General features: G+C 33.4%; 2 protein-coding genes across 2 annotated transcripts; both read right to left on the reverse strand.

Moving 5' to 3' along the window:
- Positions 1-10,182: 10,182 nt before the first annotated feature.
- Positions 10,183-11,993, reverse strand: LOC145120271 (thioredoxin-like 1-2, chloroplastic). Its single transcript, XM_079056087.1, has 4 exons — positions 11,620-11,993; positions 10,962-11,138; positions 10,709-10,873; positions 10,183-10,612 (listed from the first exon to the last, which is right to left on the reverse strand). Exons 1-4 carry the CDS (start codon positions 11,857-11,859, stop codon positions 10,316-10,318), a joined length of 879 nt encoding a protein of 292 aa, XP_078912213.1. The 5' UTR covers positions 11,860-11,993; the 3' UTR covers positions 10,183-10,315.
- A 550-nt stretch (positions 11,994-12,543) lies between these two features.
- Positions 12,544-16,035, reverse strand: LOC145118608 (RNA-binding (RRM/RBD/RNP motifs) family protein). Its single transcript, XM_079054306.1, has 13 exons — positions 15,700-16,035; positions 15,129-15,354; positions 14,945-15,016; positions 14,638-14,865; positions 14,456-14,537; positions 14,225-14,380; positions 13,989-14,144; positions 13,741-13,911; positions 13,574-13,661; positions 13,431-13,489; positions 13,255-13,320; positions 13,066-13,164; positions 12,544-12,851 (listed from the first exon to the last, which is right to left on the reverse strand). Exons 2-12 carry the CDS (start codon positions 15,344-15,346, stop codon positions 13,084-13,086), a joined length of 1,377 nt encoding a protein of 458 aa, XP_078910432.1. The 5' UTR covers positions 15,347-15,354; positions 15,700-16,035; the 3' UTR covers positions 12,544-12,851; positions 13,066-13,083.
- Between the last annotated feature and the right edge of the window lie 5,689 nt (positions 16,036-21,724).

Raw genomic sequence — 21,724 nt, forward strand, 5'->3', positions numbered from 1 at the left:
CAGATCTAACAAACCACTACAGCATAACAACATACTCGATACCAGGATACAGATCTAACAGATCACTACAGCAAAGTAACATACTAAATATCAATCCAAGGAATACATGAACGTATATAATCAGAGGTGAGATAGCCACCCAGACAGATGATCCTACTCTAGAACCACAACTAAACAAGGAACATATAAAAGAACCTAGATCAAGAGTCCTCAAACTCTCCTACATGAAAATATACAATCCTTAAGGCATCTCACTACTAACATATAACCAAAACTAGTGGGCTGAAAATGGTGTCTTCGACCCATGGGTACAGTGAGGTGAAACTCACCTGAAATGAAGAATCCTGAGAACACTATGATATGCTTCGTGCTATACTGCTTGCTCCCACGGATCCACTAACATCAGAACCATATAAAAGCTTAATCACCAATCAAAACCCTCAAGTTTGACCTAAAGTCAAACTTGGTCAAAAAGTCAACGGCCAACGGAGTCAACAAAAGTCTAAGTTCAAGGTTGGTCAAGTACACTCTACGTACTCAACTTATGCCTCGCGTACATGGGATGGCTTATTACGCCTAGCGTACGAAAATTACACACAGTGTACTCGAGCTGGTTCCATCCTTTCCATTAAGCACTTAATTCCTTAAGGATTTTTCACCCAAACTCAGATCTAGCCTCAAAACATTGTTGTAAGTCATAAAGTTTCCATGTTTATGACATTCCATGGCTAAGGAAGGTCCAAGAGTTAAAACCCTAACTTATTAATCCATTAAGACATTACAACTCTTGCATGGAAGGGATAGTGAAGGAGCAATATTACATTTTTTTGGTTCTTAATAGATCCATAATGGATAAAGTTTCCAACTTTATCAAACTTTATCCATAACAAGGTCACAAACTTTTAAGATCTAAACTTTATGAACATAAACTGACCAAAAGCTCATAACACCCAAAACTAGCTAGATCTAACAATTTCATCATCAAGATTCAAACTTTATACCTCCAGAAGAAAGATCAAGGTGAACAAGGTCTAGATCTACAAGCTTCAATGCAACTAACGCTTCTTCAATGAGTTCCTTCTTCTCCAAGGTACACAAAGAACACTCCAAAGCACCTAAAAACACCTTCTTTTTGCTCACAAGGCTCAAACTAGGGTTAGGGTTTCAAGAGAGGTTGTTGGAGAGGTGGAGGCTGAGCATGGAGTGGGTTTAGGGAAGTTAAGGAGCTTAAATAGAGCTCAAACCACGAAAATAGAGTTTGGGCACTAATTGCGTATGCCCAACGTACTCCTGGTACGCCCAGCATACGCGGTAGCCCAAAAAATCGTCATAACTTTAAACGGTCGTAACTTCTTCGTTCCAACTCCATTTTCAACGTTGTTTATATCCACAGAAAGGTGTTGAAGATCTCTAAAATACTATCTAAATATCTTGAGCTAAAAACTTCTCGAAGAAAAATCCATATTTCATGCAAGAACCCGACCTATGACTTTTCTCGTTTTACCCTTCAGCCCAAAACACAATTCAAGGGTTAGATCTCTCAACCATAATTACCTCCTTCCACAAGGTCTAATATTTACCTCCTTAAGTCCCAAAGCTTTTACACAACCGACTTTCGACCCACGGCCATGAAATAAGAAATGATAGGAAACAAGATGTTACAAAACCACACATGGGCACGTCTACGACTTGTAGATGTTAATGAACTATACATTCATGTGGGTACTCTATTTACTCTCTGGTTGTCTTATTGACACATATTGCTAAGGAATCCTAAAGCGATATTGTTTAATCAGTTATCCTTTAGGATAGATCCAACGAGATCGTCATCTTAGGATTAGGAGTGAGAATAACGGGAATGAGTAATTGGGTTATTTGTTTGATGCAAAATATATAATTAAAACAAATAATTATAATATTATGGGTTGAGAACCATATGTGCTCACCAGGCTCCTAAGCCTAACACACTCAGTTTCTCTGTATCACACCTAGCGGTACGAAGGTTTAGGGATACTAATGTTTGAAGTCGTTGAGAGATTTAAGGAGTTTTAGGCTATTAAATAAATTGATGTAAGGCATGTAAAGACTGGTTTATGCTTATGTTTCTGTATCAGTCATGACATCCCAAGCATTGAAATATTAATGAAAAACACTTCTTCGGAAATGCTTTTGATATTGATATCATTTCGTATTAATAACATTTTGGGACAAATTCTGCACTAATAAAAGAATATTGTGTTTTAAATAAGCATAAAGAATAAGTTTTTAATTGTCCGTAAAATCAGGATGTCACACTATCCTTACAAACAGTTCATGGATTGTACAATGAAGATTTTTACAAGAGCCCTTGGTCTTATTCCAACTAAGAAGGTTTATCAGACACTCTCTGAGATGTAGAGTTGGTTCGTTCCTCATTAGCACATACAAGAGTCTTGTATTGTAAGGCTTACGATCATTGTGAAGCGCTTGACAGACTAGAACCTAGAACAAAGATGTGTTGCTTTGTTATAAATCCCAACAAATCTTTTGGGTAGTTGTTTTACAAACTCTAGGAGAACAAAAAATTTGTTGTTTGACGGGTTGTTTTCTAAAAGAGGGAGTTGATATCCAAAGGGCTATTGGGAGCCACATTAATCTTGATAAGATTCTAGAGTCAACCAACGAAGAACCTAGAGTTGGCATTAACACTCAACCAGAGGTTAAAAGGCCTATTAAGAAATCTGACATGCCTCTAAATCCTCCTCATATGTATGATAGAGGGCGTCATGTACCTAGTAATATAGATTATATACCACTGAGAAAAATAAGTCATTGGTAGATGGCGATCAGAATATACCAGGTATTGAAAGTTATGGAAGGACCTAAAGACAGCAAAATTGAAGAAGGCTATGGAGAGTGAGATTCAGTTCATAACTGTTTGGAACCTGGTTGATCAAACACGTAGACTTAAAACATTGGGTGTAAGTGGATCTTCAAGAAGAAGACAAACATGGATAGGAATACACATATTCTCTAACCAAGATAGATTATGGAGAGAGTGTGTACGCTTGAAAAGTTCATTTATAAACTAAAACAAGCATCTCATAGTTGAAATATTTGTTTCAATGAGAAAACTCAAGAGTTTAAATTTCGAGAGACGAATATGAGCCATATGTATATGTCAAAGCTAGTGGAAGTGTTGTAGTCACGCTTGTATTGTATATAGATAATGTATGATTAATAAGAAATGATGTCCTAACTTTGCGACGTGTAAAAGCTTAGCTTACAAATTTTTTTCGCTATGAAACACATTGGAAAGCAGTATAAGTAGTGAATACAAGGATGTGTAAAGTTAGATCTGGCCGATTCATTGTATTAAGCTAAAGTACATAAAACCTTGAGAAAAATCAAGATGTAGAACTCCAAAAGAGTTTGTTCTTATAAACAATGGCATGACGTTGAGCAATGTTAATGTCCTATTTCTACTAATGAGGTAGAGGAAATGAGTCGAATATCACATGCTTCTACTATAGGATGACATGTACTAGATCTGATGACTTTTATGCCTTGCCCATGAGAAGTCGCTATATGATCAATTTGGCAAGAATTGACGAATCGAAATCACGAACATACCTAAGTGTCATGGGAGGAAAAATGAGATGCTTTTTCTAGTAATGAAGATATTAATGTAAAGTTACATTGATATTAGGTTACATACTAATAGAGACGATTATGTTTGTAATCCGAGTTCATGCTCTTACTAAATGGTGAGGCTATAAGTTGGAAAGTACCAAGTAATACATCATAGTAGACTTAACAGTAAAACTTGAGTATATTTCAGCTAGTAAGATTGCAAAGAAAACTATGTAGCTAAAAGATATTCATCAGTGACCTCATTGTTGTATTCAATCATTGGTGGTCCTTTTAAAGTCTTTTGTGACTATAAGGGTGAAATCACATGGAATGAGGATTCCAACTCACACAAGCTAACATGGAATATACTCAGTAAGTACCATGATATTTGATAATTAGTCGAATGTGATGACATTGTAGTCAATAGAGTTATATCGGGAGAGAATTTTGTCGATTCATTCCATAAGCCAATGTCACTGACCAAGTATGATAGTCATACAAGATCAAAAAGCATTAGATTTACAAATGAATTGTCTTGAGCACATTTATTTTGTTTGTTTTTAATTTGGGAACTTAAAAATTATAAGTTTCTATCTGATTTGGCGATTATTAAGTGGATATCTTAATATATGATGAAGATCAGTCATTAGATTAGTTTATCACTGTGTTCCTCGTTACATATTTTGACCAACTTCCAAAATATTAATTTATTCAAATTTCCATAGTTGGTCCTACTTCTAGAAGTAAGTAGTGATTTAAGATTGTCATCGAGCATTGGTAGATTTTTCATGGAGATGGACATTGAATAAGATTACGACCAATACTCATGAGTACTTTAAATAGAGATTTTAAAGTATTGGAGTAACCTGCGCTTAGAGTTTACTTCATGTATTTTGTCACTAGTAATTCTAAGAGGATAAAATCATATATTCTTCAAACAGAGATACATGAGGTTTTTGTCCTATAATTTGTTGTGTCTTGGTTTCTCTCCAATGTTGTTCTTAACTGGAAACCATACAAGGATTGACCAGATATGACATGAGGAATAGCGAAATCTATGTAGTAAAAGTTTATTTTGTCCTTCTGCCTTAATAAGGGAAGTAGATACATCCAGTCCCCTCGATGATTTGGTGTTGACATCAAAATGCATAGTCATGCTCAAACTGAATTGATAATGGATCAATTGTGCAGTCTATTATGGTCGACACAAGTCTCTATTGAGAAACATAATCTTGAACTTTCAAGAAGGACATTATTCCATGTATCACGTTCATATAGATATCTTGAATAGAAAATGATTATTTGATCGCTTATCTATAGGTTGTATCATAACTTAGAGTTATGAGTATGGCAGTATTTATTGGATGGCATACTCTCTACTTATTACTAGTGAATATTAGACCATATTGTTGTTGGTGACTTATGCAAGTGGGAGTTGTTGGAAGATAGTACAAACAGTCACAATAAGTTTGTAATCTTACCAATAATAGTAGGATCCTTTTGGGTTGCACGTAGGAAAAGATTAAAGCAATAATTGACAAGAGATAGATATTTAGGATTTAGTTTGTTAATTTATTAGTTATTAATAAATTGATAGAAATTAGTAAATCCTTAAGGGTTTAGCGTGATATATAGTTTCTTAGTGACCAAGCAACCACTTTAAGGAACCCTTAATCCATCCCCTATAAATAGGGGTGTATGGCTAACTCTTAAAGAGGCTAGAAGGAAACCAAAAAAACAGATATCTTATAATTATCTCTCAAATTTCGGATCTTCCAAAATCTCCCTGAGATTTACACATATTGGCGAGATCCGAGACAGCATCCCTAAATCGTTTAGGATTCAGTTCCATTTGCACTTCTCGTGTTCATCAAATTTGTTGATCTTCTCCTTGTGTGTGACTATGAAAGAGGAGTTTTTTTTAGGTTCTTTACATCCTCTCTCCATCAAGAAGAAGAAAGATTTCAAAGTCTTCAAGGGTATGATTTCTGATCTTTTTATGGTTGTATTTTAGTTGCACAAGATTTGGTTGAACATGGATCCTCTATTGAGTTATGAGATCTTTTATTATTGCTACCATTGTACCTTTGTGGCCTACTATATGTTCCTTTGTATCCTAATAACCCAATAGCCTTCTTGTAAGATATATAATATTGAGACCATGAGTTGTATGGTAAATATGTATGCATGCTTATGTTTGTTTATGATAGTAAGATTATGCTTTTGTATCACGTATATTTCTGTGTATCGAGTTTAGAGATGGTTCTTATGGTTCTACATGAGAAAGTGTGAGTTTGTGGCGTTTATCCAATGAGCTTCTTGAGACATAGATCGGGATTAGGAAATTAGAAGTTAAGATACGATTGTTGAGAGAGGAAGTACTAGGTTAAAGGGTGTGGAGGATTGGCTTTGTGGTCTTCAAGCAAAGAAAATGGGCATTTTATGCCAAACAAAGGGGTCGGTGGTTGTGCGGGTGAATTTTATTCGTTTTTTACTACCATTGTTAAGGAATGGGACTATATATTTTTGGTGGGAATCTTCTTGAGAAGGTATGTTATGTTCCTTGTATGCAGGTTGTACCGATGATGGGGTTGGTGTAGTCTTTCAAGCTACTCGATGAGATATAAGATGGCCTCTCTAGGTAACGACTACACCATCGACCATACACATGCTTATAACTATTCCATTTTCTTCAACTATGTAGAACTATCCTCCCACATGATCCGAACAACGATATGTTACTCATTGACAACATGGTATATTCAACCCTAAAAATCAACTCAATCTCAACAACATCACCACACAGTCACATATCATTGACCTTTCTAATACCAACTAAATATCCACCATGGATGATGAGTTTCAAGCTTTTATTAGTAACAAGACATGGGTACTTGTACCCTTCCCGACAAACACAATGTGGTTATTTAGGCATACATTAATATTTGATGGTTCCTTAGAGTGCTACGAAAGATGTCTAGTCGTTAATAGAAGGTCTTAATATGTTGGCGTCGATTGTAAAGAACCATTCAGGTCGGTCTTCAAACCATATGTAATTTGAACCACCCTCTACATTGTTATATCGATCACACAAATGGATCCACTAAATCAATGTATAAATAGAGAATTTGTGTCGTATAAACATCGTCTAATATTACACGTTGACAATGCCAAGTGAACAAAGAATATAGTAAACAAATTTCATACCCAAAAATTATAAAATAGCAAGCAAAATTTGGAAAATGTGATATTGTTGGGACTTGGGAATAGTGCAGAAAAACATAAACAATCTTTTATCATAATTGAAGAAAAAGGTTAATTATGTAGTAAAAAAATCTAAGAATACAATCAAATTAAAATTGTTATGAAATAATTGTTCTTTTTTTTGTGAAAATGTAATTTTATGGTGAAAAGTATGTTATTGGTTAACATGTTTTCCCCTAAGCTGTAAATATGTTATACAATTGACAAATGTTGTTAAAATCTCGATTTTGATCTTACGATCTTATGATTTTAAGATTCTACAAGTGAAAAACGATCGCGATCACACTACGATCCCGATCCCACCTCTTTAGTTTTATTATATAGCCGAGTATCAAAATTCGTCTATTTATATTTGAAATCGAACGTAACAAGTTGCAAAATGTCTTCTAGATCGTCACCATTTTATCAACTCAGTTCAGGCAGAGCACACATATAGTAATCCCTTTCTAATCTTATGTCTTACTTATACATGATCAAAATAATCTTATTTCTAATTAAGATGTTTTTTTCTTAATGTCTGTGCTTTATAACAACAAAAATTATGGGTGATTCTTATGAAGTTAAAGTTAATTACATCATCTTGCAAGCAAATTTGAATATAAGTTCATTTTGGTAGGATCTTAGGATCTAGATCCGATCTTACGATCACGATTTTGCAAAACGTGAAACGATTTTAAATAAGATCTCGATTTCGACGACCTTGCTATTTAATATTATGATCTCATTGTTTAAATCATGTTTATCTTATTTTAACCAAGACTATTAGTATGATCAGTCAATTTAAAATATAGAGATGACAGAGAAAACAATTCAATATAATGCTAGATAATACTCATGCACTAGATATTTTGTTGCACGATACCTATAATTTGCGCCATTGAAAGAAATATAGATATATAATTTATTTGATATGTCATTACTTGAAAGACAAATTGAATGTAAAAGAGTTATTTTTTGTTTTAAAAATGGAATTCTTATAGATTATAGGGCAAATATAAAACAGTCACAACATTTTTACGTGTAATTGGGAAAAATCTTCTTATTATTATTTTTTTCTTGTTGGCTCTGACCACAAATGAGACGTAGAGTTATCACTCTAACCAATTTAACAGATTTCATGGTTAACTCCGTTATCTTTTTTGCAAAACCAGCCCTAAAATAGGGTTTAAAGTTCAAATTTAATCCCTATAGTTTGCAACAAAATTACACCACTTATCCAAAACTCGGTTTTATGTTTTTTAACTTTTTTATTTTTATTTATTTTTTATTTTTATATTTTTTGTTTGTGTGTTTCTAAATGAAAATAAAAAAGTTACAAAACATAAAACTGAGTTTTGAACATTGAACATGTGGTGTAATTTTTTATAACAGGGACCAAATTTGAACTTTAAGCCCAGATAATACTGGGTCAAAATAATAGAAAAAAATATTATGGTTTTTATAGTATTTGCCCTAAATTATATTATATATAATTATATAATATACCACCACCTTTTTCCATATATATATCATACATTATTAATCAAATATATATAATGTGTGATGCATAAAACCGACATCAGGTATTATTTATTGTTTCTCGAAACGTGGAAGAGATTGATTGCCATGAATGCGTATATATATATACCGGCATTCCCTCCCATTATAAGACCTCTCTTTCCTCACCATCTTTACTCCCACAGTCCCACTCCATCTTCTTCGTTAAAGGAGTTGCAGGTTCACCCATGGCCTAACATGGTGGCCGCAGAAAAGTTGGGATGCAGCCAAGGATGACTTGCCGACAACCATTAATGTCCTTACAGTGCATTGCAGCCATGCATGGATAATCCATTCGGCAAGTTGTCCTTGGCTACATCCTTCTTTCTGCTTCTCATGCTTGGCTTTTTCCTCTCGCTTATTGGGTGATAATTATATTCATCGTCTTTTCATTTTATACCATTTAATTTTCTTCGAGTTTTGATTTTATATTGGAATTGCTTTACAGATTATGAGATTATTTCATACCATTCAATTTCTTCAAGTTCTAATCTTATATTCGAGTGGTTTTACAGATATGAGATTAAGATTATGTTCAATAACGAGTTTTTTAAACAATTTTTAGTTTTTAATTTGTAAAGAACTCGAAGAAAAAAAACTTGGTTTAGGAGTATGAGCCTAGCTAATAATTTTATTTTAAATTAAAAACTTCTAAAAAAGCTATTTCAAATAATTTCTTGTGTAGATTTTAAAATTACTTTTGCGGAGCTTTTCATAACTAAACTTTGTTCTACTAAACTTTATTCACAAGAATGAACTTGATATTTTTATTTTAAATAAAAAACATTTAATTCAAAAGCTATTTTAAATAACTTAATGTTTTTATTTCAAATATATAATTTCAAATTCAAAACCTACTTTTCAATAAAAGCTTTTCAATAAAATATGAGTGAGTTTAATATTTATATTTTAAATAAAAATCTTTTAATCTAAAAGCTATTTTAAATAGCTTAATGTTTTTATTTCAAATATAATATTTCAAATTTAACAGCGACTAACCTTCTCAATAAAATATGAGTTTAATATTTTTACTTTAGAAAAAAAAAATTAATTTAAAAGCTACTTTAAATAGCTTAATGTTTTTATTTCAAATATAAATTTTCCAATTCAAAAGCTACTAAGCTTTTAAATAAAATATGAGTTTAATATTTTTATCTTAAATAAAAAAAACTTTTAATTCAAAATTCTACTTTAAATAACTTAATGTTTTTATTTCAAATATAAAATTTCTAATTCAAAATCTACCTCAAATTGTTTTTAACATCAATTACTTACCGAACTTTTATACACATAAAAACTAAGCTTTCAGATTTCAGCTCCTAACTAGTTTTGCCATAAAAAATCATTTGACCTAAGAGTAAGAAGTAACTCTCTCGTTGGAAAAATCATGGTTCAAGTTTCACTTGAGTCATAGATGGTGATAGTTTGGAATAGATTAGTTTGTCGTTCCAAAAAAATAATAATAAATAAATAAATAACCTAGTTTTGCCAAAATATATCCTAAATTTTACATATGCACATTCATTCATGAGCTACACATTCATAATTCATTCATGAACTACCAAGTACGAGTAATACGTTTTATGTGCTTCTCTTTTACATGTTAAGCGAGGCAGTAACATCAGAATGTAGAAAGATTCTAACTTGTAACTTCCATTAAAACCACGTTTACAAGATAGTCATCTTCCTTCATATATACATATTACACACAGATTTAGGCTTCTAAGCCACAAGAAAATGAGAAAACATTTGCACACACTTCCTAGCATATTGTTTCACACAAACTCGGGCTCGACTTTTGCACTATTTACAAAATAAAAGCACACACTAACATAGTACAAAGGTACCCTATACACACACTAACATTTAAACACATTACCCTTTAGAAGATACTAAACACAACTCATCTCCCAAAAGATACCAAGGTTTTATCTTTACTCTCATCTTTCTTTTCCAATGTTGACTTCATGGGCCGGGGAAGAGGAAGTGGTAGACTCGGTTCTGACAACGACCCAGATACTGTTACTGATACTGGTACTGATACTGATACTGCTGGTGTGACCTCTTCTGGAGTATACACAAAAGAAAGGTCCCGATTTGCACCAAGCGCGACAAGTTCTTTCTCTTCCAGACCTTTTGCAGGAGCTAAACCGCATCGATCGGGTTTGTGTTTTGCTAATGCATCTTTAAATTTCTTGATCTGTTTCATTATTACATGTCATTAGCTTCAAATGATCGTCTTTTTCTATCAATAAAACAAAAGAAAAAAAAAAGATCGAGGAATATGAACACGAACCGTGGCATTTGTACAGCTGAAGCTACAAACACGACCTTCAGCCCCTCTGTAAAATCGAAAGAATGGAAGAACATGAACGTTAAGGCTATAACACATGGATTTATGATCTTCATAGTTCACTTGAAGGAATTGTACTTCTGGATTCATCTCTGCTATCTGACATATCTGTAAGAAAAATCAAATGGGTGTTGATTAAAGATTGAAGATTGAGAGAAATTAAAGATTTGATTATGAAATTGAAATTGAAACGAACCTTTGGATGAAGAGCTTTGCATCCTCCACAACCAGGTGAAAAGAAATCAACGACAACAAGTTTATCGCCTGCAAGCAGAAGAGATTCAACAAGATCTTCTGCGCCTGTTATTTCCTTCATGTTTGGTTGAAGACCTTTCTCCCACCATCTTAAAGATTTCCCGATGCTTAAACTCATCTGTTTCATCACAATTTCAAGATTCGTAAATTAGTTTGATCCACTAGACAAATGCCCAAAGATACTAACAATTGGAAGAAACAAGAAAGTTTAACAATCGAAAGGAAGAACAGCATCAAAAAAGCTCATGAAGTCGCTTCCATTCCCGAGTTTTATGAACATGGTGAAACAGTAATTAAGTATTTTGTAAGAATTTGTATCTGGTTATGTCATCAAGTTCTTCTTTTTTATTCTTTTCAAAAAAAAGTTCTTCTTTTTTCTTGTTTTTTTGGTGTAAAGAAACGATTTTTATGCTTAATGCTATGAGAAAAAAACTAAAGCCCAAATCTTCATAACAGGGTAAAGTATACGCAACAATCAAAAGCAATAACGAGCAATTGCAGAAACCCTTTTATCATAAATCACGTAAATTCTATAAATTTGTGTAAGAATCAACATTGAATGAAGAAAAAGGTTAATAAGTTGACATCAGAAAGCAAACCTTAACATCAGATGCAGCAGCTGCTTGGGTAAAGACCCTTCTTTGTTGACCACCGCCTAAAGCCACCTTCTGACCAAAGAAATCACCGTCTGCCGATGATCGGAAAGTCAAAGATGTTGCCGATTTTGAAGAAGACGCCGGCATCTTTATCATTACAGGAGACGATTTGCCCAGTTTATTGCAAAGTAAACCATGGTCACAGGTAGAAAACATATAATCGTTACTTATAATCTTAGCCATGATTCCTGAGTTTCGCGTATTCAAATTGATTGTAAGAAAAGGGTTTTTTGAGATGCAGGATGAAAGGTTTTTGGATTGCGTTTAGTCAAAATCGGAAAAAAGGGGGTTATTGAGACTATGCCTCTGTGATTGATTATTGTGTAATCTATACTATACGTGTAAGAGTATAAAGCGGTTTCGAAATTGAGATTGAAGAAATTTGTGGGGTCCTTATTTTTTCTTTCTGGATAGTTTCACTTTTTCTAGGATCCGCTTTTCCTCTTTTATTTCAGATAACGTAATCCAACGGTGGATAATGTGGTTTACCAGTTCACGACAGTATGATCCGTCTTCTTTGGTTTACACTTTACCCCCTTGTATTTATATAATTATCTATTTCAGTCCTCAAATATGAAGTTTACTTTTTCCCAACTCAAATTGTATTCTAAACCAATTTTATTACTTACAAATGTTCCTATAATATTTTCTAAAAAAAATATTTCACCAACTATTAAATATTCGCTTGTTTCCTTACATATACCATTCCAAAACCACCTATATTACATGTTTGAATATTGCAATACTTGTGAGCAAATTAAATTGGTGTGTATTAATTATATGACATCTTATAACCATTTTGTAACATGTGTTCTTGTTAAGAGGAATCTCTATTTTGCTTGATGAAATACTTGTTAAAATCAATTAGCATTGTTTTCACACAACTTTGTAGAGAATTTGTTTTTGGACCAATAATAATTAACATGTAAGCTAGAGATATACAATAATACAAACCATCACTTACAAGTTAAAACATCATACTAGAAAATGAACATCCTATAAAACTCATGGGGGCAAAATGTAAATATTAGAACGAGCTGAAATCCATGCGTCAGGACCACGATAAATAGATAAGGTCCTATATGGTAGATGGAGATGCACGTGATCGTCCCCTTCATCACCCACGTGGATCCACATACGTTAAAGCTTGAGAATGTAAATTGACGATACTACCCCTGTGTTGAAAAAGAAGTGGATGTTATTTGGATAAAACTCGTATGAACACAAAGGAGAGACATAAACTGATAATCACTACGACCTTTTGTCACCTTTATTCGTACAAAACCTAATTTTCATGGTAGGCATGTGTTCATGTCAAAATCACTTTTGCATAAAGATGAAAAAGTATTTTTTTTTATTTATAAAGTGTCACATTTATTTCGTACAAACCTATTTTTTAATCAGGTTTTACGTTTTGCTAGCTGAAGTATTCCGGCCAAACTGAATGATCATTGGCTTGCTTTTAAACACGAATCCATTTACTAAATTCTGCAAAAAAAAAAAAATTAATAATTACTTCAAGCATTCATATAAAATTAACGAAACTAATTTTAACTAAAAAGAAATTGAAAAGCATACAAGAGCACGATGAGCAATGTCAATTGATGGGAATGTTACAAAGGCTTGACCCCTCATTCTTCCCTCCTGAAACCCAAACACAAGTTTGACTTTATTTGACTTGAAATATGAGATTTCCAATTATAAGAAATTTGAATGAATTTATGAAATATTAATTTTTAACTGTTATTTATTACCTGCATTAACTTCACAGAAAGATTTGTTTTAGCTGTTTCAATGCTTCCAAAGAATGAACCTACAGCAAAAGGTAATGGAATGGAATCAATCATTACATTCCATTGTTATGTTCAATTCCATTCCCTCTTTGATCACTACTTACCAAAGACAAAATAGAAGTCATCTACAACCACATCTTTTGATAAGTTTTTTATGTACAAAACAGGAGCAGGATTTCCAGCATTATAATTCTGCAAAAAAGTAAACTTACAATAAATATAAATCTTATTTACTCTACAAAAAGTAAAACTACAGTTTTTTACAGTTTACCTTAAACATTGGAAGTGATAAAATTTCTTCAGGGGGTAATTTTCCATGCTCTAAATCTTCAACACTAGCAAAAGATTTACTACTTAAATTATCATTCTCCACCTCCTCTACATCTTCTGCTATTCCATCATCTATTTGTTCAGTTTGAGTTTGTTTAGGAGTAATTTTAATCTGTAACAAAAAAGAAATATAACAAGTAAAAAAAAAGATATCAAACAAAGTTTTAATAGTAAATAGTAAATAAAAACCTGCAACACTGGATTTTTCTTTTTTATCAATGGAATCTCTTTAGGAACTAAAGTTGCAGCTCTCAATCCAACAGCTTCATGTGCTACATCCTTGTCAACAGCGGGACCCACAATGGATTCCCGTTTTATACGCTTTCTCCTTCCTCCAACATTTTCCTAAAAATATATAAATAAAGTATTTGTGAAATTATAATTATAATTATATGACATGAAAATGGAATTAGACAATTAGTTACCTCATCTGAAGACTCCAATTCTGATTCACCACTTGAGAGATGTGCAACTACAGGAGGAGGTGGGGGTGGGGGTGGGTGGGTAGGGGGTAGGGGTGGGGTGGGTAGTGCTGCACGAAATGGGGCTGGAATATTCATTTTGTTCATCAAATGCAACACCTATAAAGAAACAAGTGATATAAATAATTATGTATTATAACATAAAATGACAAATTTAGACATAAAAAATATCACCTGTGTGTAGAAGCGAGGAACAGCAATAAGAGCATTTAAAATGTTGGTCAAGATATTCCCATCTGGTGGAGGGTATGCATATCTGAAGTTAAGTAATTTAGTTTAATAATTAAAAAAAGAAAAGAACTTTACAAATGTTAGTTAATATACAAAGATTAAAAATTAAAACAAGGAAAACTTACTCAAGGTGAGGAGGAAAAGGGTACTCCACCCCAAGTTTTTCAGCAATAGGTTCAAATGCTGACGTGGACTTGGTTGCTGATTCTTGCTTCAAATCTTTGGCCACATCAGTGTCATCCTTTGCTGACATCGCGTTGTTCCCTAACTTTGGTTTGTTTTGCTGAGTTTTAGTATCATGTGGTGATGTTGTAGCTCTTTCAACTGACAAGACTTTACCAAGAAAACGTAACCTGATTGGATATTAAGCAGCTATATAACTTAAAAAATTTAAAGATATAAAAATTTATAAGATTTGAATTAGTTAATTACCCATTTAATTGGCGTTGTGCTTGAGTTGCTAAACCTTCATTATTGAAATCAACAAATGCACAGTTCCTCATCCTGCATTAATAAGACTCATGCCAATTAATTGAAATCAAGAAAACATTAAGTTAAGATTATTTTATCTTTCTACAGTTGACAATGAAGTTATGAAAAATGTGAATCACAGTACCTTCCAGTAGTGCATGGACGAACAGAAGAAGCACCATAATGGGAAAAAAGACGGGTGAGGGTATCATGGGGAATAGCTTCAGGAAGATGACGTATCAAGAGTGTAGTAGATGTTTCTTTTTCTGGTGGTTTTGTTGAAACTTCGCCCATGTTTTGAAATGCATAATTGTATATCCCTTGAGGATTAGGTAGTGGTTGAAAAGGTGGAACATTTGCCATTAGAGCATCTGCAGTGATGAGTCCAATTATAAGTTATTGTTTTTAAAGCTTTGGTTGAATTGAATCGCATATATAGAAAGAGAGAAGAAAATGAAATCGGATGTCTAATGCGCGAGCATTAAAATCAAAACCCTACTCAATTGATTCTCATGGACAATACGTCGAACACCTGGTGTGTCCCTGTTCTATCAACCCACAAAATACATACCACAAACAAGGAAGAAACCCTAACTTGAAACGCAAATTATACATCATGCAGAACAAGTCCCCATTCCCAATACCACCACCATCCCACCAAATTAGTTACAATTTCTGAGAAAGAAAATTAGCGGGAATTTGAATTTGAGGCGTACCTGTAAAACTTCAGTCGAAGATTATTTTCTTAACAAATTTCCACCCAGATGGCCAGATAGTAAATTGAGTGTATGTTGATCAAAATACACAGCTAACGGTAGAAATGTAGAATCGGATGGAAGACAGAAAGGGAACACGAGAGCAGTCGAGCTCGAGCACGATGCTTGACTACGGGCCTTAGGCCTAAGACTCAGCAGATTTCAATATTTCATAATCAAGATCAGCCCAAATTGGTTTCTTCTAGAGTGGGCCTATTGGAACCCCAATCGAAATACGGAAGTCGGAACTTGCCAATCAATCATTATCCTCTTCCCCACAAAAATGTACATCGAACTTGAAAGCCATGATTTTTCTATGTTAGCATGCATTTAGGGGTATTTGGTGTTAATGATTGAAAATAATTATTTTATATGCAACAGTTATATACTTATATACTTGTGTAATAGAAATGGATATACAATATATAACGTTTAGATTGTTTGGTAAATTTTGGTAGAGAATTAATAGCTAAAATTATAAAATAAGATATTCTTGTATACTGTTGAGTTATTTAGATTTAAGGTATGATTATTAAGTTTTTATTAATTATAACAATATTTTCTTGGGATGTTAACCGAACTAATCCTTATAAACGAATCATCAACAAAATTAACTATTTTCAGTTTTTGGAAAATGGTCCCATTTTCTAGGGCGCCACATTTCTATTCTAACATACGCCTAAATAAAACGACGTAGCTTCACATAACAGAATGAATAACTAACTAAACAGCCCTCACACTTCTTAATAGTCCCAATATCCCCCCTCAAGATGGATGCTTAAAAATATTTTTAAGCGTCATCTTGGATAAAAATGGAATCATCTTTGAATAAGGTAGGGGTTTTGTGAATATGTCAGCAAGCTGGTTAGAAGTATGAATAGGCATTAGTTTGATGATACCTTCTGCGATTTTATCACGAATGAAATGGCAGTCAATTTCAATGTGTTTGGTGCGTTCGTGAAAAATGGGATTGGTGGCAAGTTTTATAGCTGAATCGTTATCACAAAAGATGAGTGTTGGTTGTTCCAATTGAATATTAAAATCACGAAGTAATTGTCTCAGCCAAATGATTTCACTTGTAACAGACCCAAGTGCTCTATACTCTGCTTTAGTAGAACTTCGTGATACAGTGCTCTGTTTCTTTGATTTCCATGAACTCAAAGAATCTCCAAGAAATACACAAAATCCAGTCACTGATCTTCTAGTATCAATACATCCAGCCCAATCCGAGTCACTAAAAGCTTTGAGTTGAAGAGATTGTTTAGCTGAGATAAAAAGACCTTGACCTGGATTTCCTTTTAAAAATCTGAGCAAATGATTAGCAGCTTGAAGATGAGAACTTTTTGGATCTGAAATAAACTGACTTAATCTGTGTACAGTATATGCAATGTCTGGTCGTGTGATTGTAAGATACAATAGACGACCAACTAATCGGCGATATTGGGAAGGATCTTCAAGAGGCTCACCTTCAAATTTTGATGATTTTTGATGAGGATCCATTGGGAAAGAAACTGGTTTAGATGCTAACATACCAGTATCTTGTAGCAAGTCTAACACATATTGTCTTTGAGAAATAACAATTGCTTCAGGAGATCTAGCAATTTCCAATCCTAGAAAATGTTTCAATTTTCCCAAATCGCGTAGTCGAAAATTTGCACTCAATCTTTGTTTATTTCATTAATGGCATCAATAGAAGAGCCAGTAATGACTATGTCATCAACATAAACCAAAAGAGCTACAAAGTTGTCACCTTTTCCTTTGACAAATAACAAAAAATCAGCTTGTGATTGAGTGAATCATTTAGAAATTAGAAAACTTGAGAACTTTGCATACAATTGTCTTGAAGCTTGTCGAAGCCCATATAGAGATTTCTCAAGTTTACAAACTAATTTTGTTGTTGAATTAGTTGAAACAGAATGATTATATCCTTGAGGGATCTGCACATACACTTCTTCTTCTAATTCTCCATTCAAAAAAGCATTGTTCACATCAAGTTGAACAAGAGGCCAGGAATTTTGAGCAGCAATTGTGAGCAACAATTTTACTGTGACTAGTTTCGCAACTGGAGAAAAAGTGTCCAAAAAATCAACCCCTTCTTGTTGATTGTATCATTTTGCTACTAATCATTCCTTATATCTCTCTATTGTACCATCATCCTTCCTTTTAATTTTGTAAACCCATTTGCATCCCAAAGGCTTTCGATCAGGAGGAAGGGGTACAATAGTCCATGTATTGTTTAGTTCCAATGCATGTAATTCCTCATCCATTGCTTGTTTCCATTCAGAATGTTGAATAGCTTCTTTAAAAGATGAAGGTTGTTGTTGAGTGGCTATGACATAAATGTATGCTTGAAAAGAAGAAGACAATTGTAAATATGATAAAACATCGGATAAAGGGTATTTTGGGGATTTTGCTGTTTTATTAACTTGAACATAATTGATCAGTTGACAATGATAATCATGAAAATATGAAGGAGGATTTATGTGTCTTTTGGGTCTTGATATGTGTTTATCTGATTGTGGAATGGGATCAGGGGTAGTTTGGGTATTTTGGGTATTCTGTGAGTGTATGGGTGGATCAAATATGGAAATATATGGTAAAGGATTTGGAAGAGTATGAGACATGAAAGGGTTTGTATGTATAAGGTTTGAAGCATTTTTGAATGGAAATATATCTTCATGAAAAACAACATCTCGTGAATTAAAGATTTGTTTTGTTTCCAAATCCATTAACTTGTAGGCTTTCATCCCTTGTGGATATCCAATAAAAACACATGCTCTTGCTCTTTGATCAAATTTTTTTCTTTGGGAAAATAAAGTGGATGCGAAAACCAAACAACCAAAAGTTCTAAGTTGTGAATACTTTGGTTGTTCTTTGTATAGCTTGAAAAATGGTGAAACATTACCCAAAGACTTTGAAGGAGTTCTGTTTATCAAGAAAGCAGTTGTGGATATGCAATCAGACCAATATTCAGATGGCATATTAGCTTGATAATACAATTCTCTTGCAACATTTAATAAATGTTGGTGTTTTCTTTCTACAACAGAGTTCTGGTGTGGTGTTTCAACACAAGAAAATTGGTGAACAACTCCTTTTTCTTTGAAAAAATCTGAAAATTGTAACTCCTTTGCATTGTCTGATCTGAAAATCTTAATATGAATCTGAAATTGTTTTAAGATCATTTGGAAAATTTGAGGTATAACAACTTGTGCTTCAGATTTATGTCTTATCAAATAGATCCATGTAAATCTAGTACTATCATTCACAATTGTAATGAAAAATCGATGCCCTTGATGAGAATTGATATGATATGGACCCCATATATCACACTGAATCAATTGCAAACGTTTTTGTTTTGCCAATATACAACAATTATCTGAATTGGGAATCTTATTCAAAGCTAAAACACTATCAAGATTCTTGATTTTATTTGAAGACGGATGACCTAATCTTTCATGCCACCTTTGAAAAGTAACAGCATTAGCTCGAATTTGTGATCCGCCCCCTTGTAAAATGTATAATCCAGCTTAAACATCACCCTTGCCAATCACATTCTTGGTCTTGATCTGTCGAATCATAGCATGATTATAGTATAGTTCTACCATTAACTGCTTATTGTTATCGGTTAACATTGTGACAGATATCAAATTTAGCTCGAATTGGGGAACAAATAATACCTCCGTAAGCAACAAATGCTCATTTATTTTGATATCTCCCATTTGATTTACTGGTATTAAAGATTGATTCGGTAATCTAATTCTGGTATTAGTAATGTCCTTAATGTTTGTAAATAACTCTTTGTTATTACATACATGTCTTGTAGCTCCTGAATCCAATATCCATACATTTGACTGGAAATAACCAGAATTAAGAGTCATGATGTAATGATTACCTGTTTGAATCGAATGAGAGGTAGAAACAGTATTAACAGAAGCCAATTTCCCAGATAATAGAGAAATGATTTGTTGACATTGATCATTTGTCAAACCAGTTACAACATCTTGCACCATTTGAGGAGACTCATTGGATAAATTTCCTTGTGAAATTGAATTGTTATCCATAGCAGCATTGACACGAGAATCATTTGAAGAGTTGTTTTGTGACCTATATCTAGGTGGAAAACCATGAAGTCGATAACACTTTTCCTGTGTATGACCGGTTCTTTTGCAATGAGTACAGTATGGAGAATCCTTGTTATTTTTGTAATTGTTCTGATAGTTGCGATTCTTGTTCTGTTGATTGTTAGCACGAACATTAAAAGCAAGAACATGATCATTTGTTGAAGAAATACCTATGTCTCACTGCGTTTCTTCTTGAATGATCAATGAAAAGATCTTGTTAACAGAAGGTAATGGCTACATAAGCAATATCTGACCTCGAATCTGAGAATAACTATTGTTCAATCCCTTGAGAAAACTCATAGTTTGTTTAGCTTCTTTTGCACCTCCACATGTACATTTACCACAAGTGCAATGATGATTATAATTTGCCAATTCCTCCCATAGAACTTTCAATTTTGTGTAATAATTGACTGAATCTTGACCTTGCATAAGATTCATAAGAGTTCTCTTGATATTAAAGATTCTCGGACCATTGCCTTGTTAAAATCTCTCCTGAAGTTCTTTCCATATGTCTGAAGCAGTTTCGAGATAGATGATTGAAGCAGAAATTTCTTTTGAGACTGCATTTAGAATCCATGAAATAACGATGTTATTATTTCTAAGTCATGACTTCAATCGCTCTGCATCTGCTTCATTAGGTTTAGGCAAGGAATTGTCAACAAATTCAAATTTGTTCTTTGCTAACAGCGCAATCTTCATGGATCGAATCCAGGAAGCGTAATTATCTCCAATTAAAATTTGTGATACAAGTATGGATCCAGGATTATCATTGTGATGGATGAAGTATGGATCATTCGAGAATTGACTAGAATTGCTTGAATTAACAACTTCTTCAGCCATTCGATCAATTTTAACAAAACAGAGTATGATGAAAAGCAAAGAAGAAAGAAAAAAAATTCAGAGAAAAGAATGAATTCTAAGAATCAAAGAATCAGAGTAATCGAAGCATAATTTCTCTCTGATACCATATTGCAAATCAAACAAAGAATTGAGAAAAAAGTGAACATTTTCTCATTTTGATTCAACATCTAAAGAATACATTGCTTATATACATCTTATTAAGCTGCATCATCTATTCTAACATACGCCTAAATAAAACGACGTAGCTTCACATAACAGAATGAATAACTAACTAAACAACCCTCACACTTCTTAATAGTCCCAATAAAGTAGTTACGGTAGTTCCGGAATTGGTGAGTGGTCGGTGATATTTGACTTAAAGGCATTCTGGAATTAGAAAATATATATTCTAAATTGACATTGTGCATTACGGACTATATTCTGACATTTCGGACACATTCTGGAATCTTTTGACACCACATCCTTTGTTTTCTATTTTTCTTTCACTTACAACTAAGAATTTGGAATTGTTTATTCTAACATTTGAAAATGAGTTCCTCAAATGCATGGAAAAAGCTTTGGCAGGCCTGTTTACTTTTATAATCTTAAAAGAACCGACCCGGAACTTTTACCAACATTAAGAAAGATGTTATTGACCATTTTCAGTTATGTTTTATGGCTCTAGGATGTGTTGTAAAGTACTTTTATAAGATATAAATTGTTTATTCGCAGTTACAAATTTTGTTACAATTGATGTTGCAAAAAAATGTAGATTTATACATTTTTGAGTTGACTTTACCAATGACTTCCATAGTTGCTCAATGTTCATACCGGGTTTCGTGGACAAAAACCATTAGACCATGCCTATAGTGTTTTGGTTTGGACATGTCACATAGTTTCGAATCTTGATCTCGACTCCTAATGAGTTGGAGGAATGTATTAGGGATGTTAGGGGTGTAGCGTCCATAACTAATATGTTTGAGTAGCAGGGTCGGCCGTAAGGGAGTTCAAGGTGTGCGGTCGCA

The sequence above is a fragment of the Lactuca virosa genome, chromosome 6 (genome assembly GCF_052849685.1).
Source record: "Lactuca virosa cultivar CGN04683 chromosome 6, Lactuca_virosa_CGN04683_v6, whole genome shotgun sequence".
Taxonomy (NCBI): domain Eukaryota; kingdom Viridiplantae; phylum Streptophyta; class Magnoliopsida; order Asterales; family Asteraceae; genus Lactuca; species Lactuca virosa.